At 36.6% G+C, this 7,901-nt stretch overlaps 1 protein-coding gene across 2 annotated transcripts in view; it reads left to right on the top strand.

The window, feature by feature from the left end:
• Window positions 1-6,930, top strand: part of LOC144970456 (uncharacterized) — a 26,399-nt gene extending 19,469 nt beyond the window's left edge. For both annotated transcript variants that reach the window (XM_078910122.1, XM_078910123.1), the window contains exons 14-15: window positions 2,934-3,074; window positions 5,257-6,930. In XM_078910122.1, coding sequence (XP_078766248.1) covers window positions 2,934-3,074; window positions 5,257-6,782 — 1,667 coding nt within the window. In that variant the 3' untranslated portion in view covers window positions 6,783-6,930. The remainder of the gene's footprint in view (window positions 1-2,933; window positions 3,075-5,256) is intronic.
• The last annotated feature ends 971 nt before the right edge of the window (window positions 6,931-7,901 follow it).

Here is a 7,901-nt window from a genome sequence, read left to right as displayed (position 1 = left end):
CCAGCATGTCTGATACACTTGAGGTGTTGTGATGTCTGTTCAGGACGTAGCATGCAGCTCTTCTTTGCACTGATTCTATTTTTGAGATGTATTTTTGGGTGTGGGGATCCCAAACAGTGGAAGCATATTCCAGAACAGGTCTTACAAATGTTTTGTATGCCTTTTCCTTGATTTTCGAGGAGCTAAATTTTAAGTTACACCTTAAAAATCCCAGTGTTTTGTTTGCCTTACTTGTGATCTTGTTAATATGCTCATCCCATGTTAGGTCTTTTTTCATGCTAACACCAAGATATTTTGCAACATTCACTGTCTCCAATGTATGTCCATGTAAGTGGTATTCAGTTATCGTGGGTGTTTTTGATCTTGTTATGGACATTGATTCGCACTTCGCTGGGTGGAACTTCACATCCCAGCTTTCTTCCCATATTTCTAGTTGACGCAGATCCGCTTGCAGTTTGTCACTGTCAGTGCTGTAGACTGCAGTATCGTCTGCAAAGAGTCTGGCTGTTGTGGTTAGATTAAATGGCAGGTCATTAATGTATGCCAAGAATAGACAGGGTCCTAAGACAGATCCCTGAGGGACACCCGATCTAACAGGTACTTCAGTCGAGCGACATCCAATTAACAATAACAGCTTGCTGGCGGTCATGTAGGAAGTTCTTAATCCATGATTGGGTTGTGCCCTGTATGCTGTAACGACAAATCTTGTGCATAAGTAGGCTGTGATTCGCACGGTCAAAGGCGTTGGCAAAGTCCATGATAAGGACGTCTGTATGGAGTCCCTTCTCCAGATTGGTTGTCAGTTCTTCCGTAAATTCCAGCAGTTGGGTTTCGCAAGATCGCAAACGTCTGAAACCGTGTTGGTATTCGGTTAGTACATTGTGTTGTTCAAAGTGGTTCATGATGTTGCTGACGATGATGTGCTCCATTAGTTTGCAGATGATGCATGTCAAGGAGATGGGCCTATAATTTGCTGGGTCGTAGTGTTCTCCTTTCTTAAAAACGGGTGTTACATTGGCATTTCTCCAATCTGATGGTATTACACCTGAAGCCAAGGAGGACTTGAAGATGGCTGTGATGCCTGGGGCAAGTTCTGGAGCCAATTCTTTTAAGATGTGGGGGGATAGGTTGTCAGGACCACTGGCTTTGTGGGGGTTAAGTTTAAGTAGTAGTTTCATTACTCCTTCTTCTGTGATGGTAATGTCATTCATTATAGGACTGCTGGTGGTCTTCATTGATGTCTTGTTAAGGAACTCTGCATTTGAAAATTCTTTTCCCTCACCGAAGACAGATTGGAACTGTTTGTTAAGGATCTCTGCCTGCTCTTTGGGGTCTGAAATGAGATGTCCTTCCTTTTTTAGTGGTGCTATGCCAACATTATTAGATTTTTGGCGCTTTACATGGGGTCCCTGGTCAACATTTAACATGTAGGACGGGACATGACGCCTGTTAGGCGATATTACAATTTTTCGGACAGACAACTCTGTTAACGGCCAGGTACTCATTTTACACCTGAGTACGGTGAGAGAATGTGAGTAAAGAGCCTTTTCCAAGGACTCAACTATGCGTCGAGCGCGAGGCTTTGAACCCAGGACCTTCCGATCCGAAAGCGAGTGTCATACTACTAGACCACATAGCCGCATCATTACCACTACTACTACAACCACCACCACCACATCATCATCACGACCACTACTACTACAACCACCACCACCACATCATCATCACGACCACTACTATTACAACCACCACCACCACCATATCATTACCATTACTACTACAACTACAACCACCACCACATCATCACTACACACATAAACAACAGAAACAATTTAAAAACATGACTATGACACGCAACCACTCACAACGAGGCTATACTATTTATCCTTTTCTCTATAATATAGAACAGGACAAGACAAACAAGAGCTTGACTCTCTCTACACTTCGCATTGATGTTGGTCGTCTGACGAGTTCAACTCTCGGTCGACCTGTCAATATTCTTTTTTGCCTAGGACGTAATCATTAATAGAATGTTGTGTGGTTTTGACCGTGAAGAAAACCTTAAGAAGTCACATTTATATCATTTTAGAGACATCGTTTTGAATAATTTTGAGTTAAACGAGCGAGCAGGAAGTTATTTTCTTAGATTTCATGAACGGCCGATCAGCGCTTGTTTACTATAGTAACGCGATTCCCAGCCAATGTCTCAATGGCGGATATTTTTCTCATCGAGGCCGCTGGTTGGTTAGCCAATAAGAGCACCGTACGGTTTCCATTGGGTAAATTCCTTGATCGAGATATAACTTTTTTTTTCTTCTTTGTTTACCTTTTTTTATTTATTTCAAACTTTATTATACTACTACCACTACTACTACTACTACTACTTACTACTACCACTACTACTACTACTTACTACTACCACTACTACTACTATGACTACTACTACAACTACTACTACTACAACTACTACTACTACAACTACTACTACTACTACTACTACTACTATTACTACAACTTCTACTATCACTACTTCTATTACTACCATTACTATGACGATGACTACAACGATGAGAGAGAGAGAGAGAGTTATCTATGTTCCTCACCGTGCGACAAGGCCTAAAATTTAGCAGTTTTCCTTCTTGATTGTTCCCGTGTGAAAAGGCATTGTCCCTGTTATAGCCGATTTGGTTCAAGTGAGGCCATGCTATAACTGATAATTTTTAATGGAGACAGAGAGATAAAAAACGGGGATTTGAAAAATACCTGTTATACCCGATCCCTGTTATAACCGGGCCTGTTATAAATGTTTTCCACTGTACTGCAGACCTGTTGATGTGTGCAATTGTTCACTGCATCAAACACTCCCTGATATTTTGTTTTAAATTTTACCTTAAATGTTTATTGTTTTTCTCGTGATGTATTTCATTATCCAGTTGTGGGCAGTAAGAAAAAGTCCAAGAAAGTGAAAAGGAACATTGGAAAGAACATTTTGTCATCACCTGATGCCATGTTGAAAGAAATTGAAATGGCTATTGCAACATGCGATGGTTCAGATGGCACAGACTTTTCTGAAGGTAAAATCAGTCAGTCTTGTTATTAATATTTTCTTTAACAGCACCAGAACAACTAGACATATAACGAAATTCACGCATTCAGCGGAAAAACCCTCTCAAAAACACTAAATACACTGATCTGCAAATTCAAACGTATTCAAGTAGGTCATTTGCACCCTGTACCATCAAAGACAGGAATGCTCTTCCTGAATCATGTGTGAACACAACAGATTTAGACACCTTCAAGCGAAGATTATCACACTATTTTAGCCTGAACACCAAAAATGGCTGCCACATTCAACAAATCTCTACGCCCTCGAATACAAATGTTCAGAATTGAGTCGATTTTGAATAACATTTAGATTAAGAAATAATAGATGACCAATTTTCGTCTTGCTATTATTATTATTTGCTCAATTTTCTTAACCACATTAGGCACTTTCTTTATGAATCAACAGCAGCTACTTTTCCTCGCATCAATAATAAAATTAAGCTATTAATAATTGAGTTATTCTCTTGACAGACATAAATTCACATTTCCATTTCATTCATTACAGACATCTATTTTGCTTCCTTGTACTAGCACCCTAATGCTATCCATAACTGTCAATAACTGATTAATCATTTACACTCGAGTCAAGTGGAGTAATGCCTGTACAGTACAATTCTCAGACACGATGCCATAACAAACATCTTGCAATAATTGTCACTCGTCTGGGTACTGATCATAATAATAAGGCATCGCAGTCCTAATGGCGCTTGCCGTGAACTGTTTTTGTTCAAGTGGATCTAACGATTTCTATAGAGATGGTTCTCCATTTCTCTCTGTCCTGTGCCAGTAGTTTTAGTTGAGAGAGGTCTTTGTTGGTATGGAGGTGTCTTGGAAGAGATGGTTCTTGATTTTGCTGGGTGCTGACTGTTTGGTCGTGTTGTGATGAGTCTAGGTGTTGTTTGTAGTACTGTTGAAGATCTTGATTTAGTGATGTTGGGAGTGAGGTGGGTGTTCTGCCAGCGTACTTTTTGCCATTCTGTGACAGGTATTCCTCCATGGCCGTTTGTGCAGGGATTGACTCGTCTCGCCTAAGAATATGTCCGAAAAGTTTCCATCTTTGGTATTTGATGGTGTCGCTGATTGGTCTCTTTTGGCAGCGTTCGTATAGTTCGTCATTTGATATTTTATCTGGCCAATATATTCCTAACATTGTTCTTAGATGTTTTCTGTGTAGTGCGTTTAATTTTTCTAAGTTTGATTTTGTTAGTCCCCATGTGCCGCAGTTGTAGAGGGGTATGGGCAGGACAAGTGCTTCGTAAAGTTGGATTTTTCTTTGTTGACTGATGAAATCACGGTTCCAAATGTTTCTGAGGGACTGGAATGCCCGTTGAGCAAAAATTTTCTTTGATGGATATCTTCGTTTTCGTTGATGAGGTTTCCTAATTTTCTTACTTTTCCAGTTATCTTGATTCCTATGGATGGTTGTGATTGTGAGTTCTGTTTTTGACTCGTTTACTTTTAAGTTATTTCAAATGTGCTCAAAGAATGGTACTGATCATACTCAATATCAATTGACTTTGTTACAAGATGAAATATTATTGTGATTTTAAATTAATTTTTGTCTTGGTCAAGTTGTGACAATTAAATTAGAAGACGGTTCACTCAAGCAAGGCTGATTTATTGACCAACAATAAAGCTTTTTTTAACTCATTGTAAGTGGTAAAATGAAATATTCGGTTAATCAGTAGCTTAAGGGGTTGCTGAGTTAAGCTGTTACCCACCCCCTCCATCTGGATGATGAGTAACCAATTTCTGGAAATTCAATTTTAAGTCTAGATTATGAACTGTAAGTCCAAATGACACAGATATATTGAGATGGATTAAGTAATTTGGGGTGGATCAAATTTCTAACTTCAAAATCTTTATGTCATGTTAGCATTGTGACATAAAAGTAACACATTTGTACATTTTGCATATCATTATTATTTAATAATATTATCATAAAATAGATATTATTGTAAAAAGTGAAACCAGCAGGCATAAAATGAATTTTAAATGGATTGAATAAATGGTGAAATGTATTAATTAAAAATTAATATTAAGGACGCGAAAACATTTTGGTGAGGAGAACTTACTGTTTACCATAAAAAGTACATATTGACCAGCATTAAAAAATATAATTTGTGATTGTGATTTCCTTCATACTTTCAGATGATGCTGAATATCTACCACAAAAGTCCCGCCGTTTAGACCCTGGGAGAGATGAAAAAAATGCATTACATCTCAACAATGAACAAAAGGGAAAGGAAAAGAATCAACAGTTGCCTACGTCTGACTCTGATTCTGAAATTGATTGTAGCACCGAGGAAAATGAAAAAGGCAAAGCACAGAGTGGGGTAACATTTGATCCGAACATCTTTACAATGGAATTGATGCCACCAAAGGGCATGCAGAAAAACACAGAGGGTGAGAGTCATTGTTCTGATGGTGAGGGTGCATCAGGGATCAATGAAACAAATATATCTGATCAGAAAATGTCAGGGACCACTGGATGTATAACTGAAAATAAAGATCTGTTGAAAAATGAAAAGAGAAAAAATGATGATGATGATAATGGACAAAGCTTGTCTCTTTCTACCAACAAGAAGAAAAAATTGAACCCACATAAGATAACTTCTAAGAAAAAAGCATTGGAGAAATTGGACCCTTCAACTAACGTGCAGCACAATGATCCAAACTTTGATTCTGAAAAAGAAAATAAAGATCCCAATGACTCTAGCAATCAGGATAAATCTGTCAAGTCACCAAGCAAACAAAAGAATGATTTGAATTGTGAAAAAACGCCTGTAATCAAAAAGCAGAAAAAAGAAAAAGCAAAGAAGAGTGATCAAGAATATAGCAAAGAAATATTTTCTAAGATTGAATCAAAGAGAAAAGATGGCAAAGAACAAAAAGCATTATTTCATGGATTGAAGAAAGCAGAAGAAAAGCAATTTGTGTATAACAATAAAAAGTTACATAAAAGTAAGCAAGACACTACAGCGTCTCTAATTTGCAGTGACACCTACATTAAAGAGACAGTAAGCGACGAGCAGGGGAAAATTGACACAATATCACATGACAATAAGAAAGAAGTAAATAACGCAAATATTGATAACCTATGTAATGGAAATGAAGTTGGCCAAAATGAATTAAAAGATAAAGATAATGAAACGGAAAGTGGTGTTTTGGTGCAAAATGCAGTTATTGCCAAGAATAAGAGTAAAGGTAAATCTAAAGGGTTTCTGAACCCTGCCACGAAAGATAAACCTGTATGCAAGTCCAATGATAGAAATGTACCCTGTTGTCCGTCTGTATCTCCAAATAATGACGAACATAAACATTATAAGAAAAACAATAAGGAAAGTGATCAGTCTGTGCCTGATGTGGCAAATGAAGTGATTGAAGAGGAATTGGATTTCACTTGTCATAATATTGAAAAAGCTAAATCAAATGTCAAGAATTCCAGAAACAAGAAGATAAAATTGAAAAAAGAAAACTTTGATGATGAGGAGGATGAATTGAATTTATCCGTGGATTCATTAGATCCAGAATCTGTGGATATCATAGATCTTGAGGAAGATGATGACGATGAGACTGCTACTGAAGAAAATGGCAAATATCAATATGGAAAGTTTGCTGGTCATTGTAGTGAGCATGGGTCAGATTCTGATCCTTTTGAATTGATTGAGGAATAAAAAAGGGTGAAAAGTTGCCGTGTTTTTCATATTCACCTGATAAAATATCATTTGTTAGGCAATGAAAGGGTATTACTGTGTTTTTCACAGAACAAGTTGTTTTTTGTTGTTTTATAATTCATCAAATTTATTTATCGGGTGATTATAATGATAGCTGCAATAATCATCTTTTTTTCTAATGTTTGAAAGGACCTCAAAATATCATCATCGTATCAAAATCACATGAATTTTTATTAACTTATGCATTTTAAGTAATTATATGATTAATTATTATTTGCAATCCAATGTTTACTAAAGCGTCTTGCTTCCATACATTGGGATTCAGAGTGGTATTTGACATTTTTCTTGCAGTATGACCGAAGTTTTAGAAAACCTGAAGGGGTAAATTGCTCATGTTCAAAGCAATGAATTTTTATGTGATGTTTAGGTCTTATGATTATAATAATGAAATTTGTCTTTTTTACATTTTTAATGTATCCAATTTCAAGTATCTTCATGGTGATAAATGCTTGTTTCATTTGTGATATTTGTTTATTTTAAAACTCCGCCAATTAGGTAGATCGTTCAAATTGAGTGAAATGAATTTCAATTGAATTGATTTAAAAGGGGAATGAAGTTCTATTGGAGAACACTTAGGACAAAAACATTTATGTGATCTGATAATGAATCCAAATATATACTATTTATACGTTCTCATCCCTGTTTCATTATATTATTATGATGTGACACAAATAAAGTATTCAGTGATAAAGACATCATAATCCAAAGAAAGATTTTATTTTTTTTATTCCACTTTAAAAAAATTACAGTTATGTTTTTTTTTTCGGGAGGTCTTTTGGGTTTGTTTTTTTTTTAAATATTGGTGGGAGGGTGGGGGAATTGAAATTGGAGAGTCGACACTATTATAATCATGAGTTGTTGTCATGTATTTTCCCTGTTATGCGCTATTTCAACTTTACTGGTTCCAACAAAGACTGTTGCTAACGGCCAGGTACTCGTTTTACTCTAGAGTATGGTAAGAGAATGAGAGTAAAGAGCTTTTCCAAGCACTCAATTATGCACCGCTCAGAGTGGGATTATTTTGTCAGGAAAAACCAAATTCTTAAAATTGAACTTTAA

Source organism: Berghia stephanieae, chromosome 4, assembly GCF_034508935.2.
Source record: "Berghia stephanieae isolate SIO BIC M18660-M18661 chromosome 4, UCSD_Bste_1.3, whole genome shotgun sequence".
NCBI lineage: Eukaryota > Metazoa > Mollusca > Gastropoda > Nudibranchia > Aeolidiidae > Berghia > Berghia stephanieae.
The sequence above is the reverse complement of the archived record's forward strand: the minus strand, read 5'-3'. Positions and strand labels throughout refer to the sequence as shown.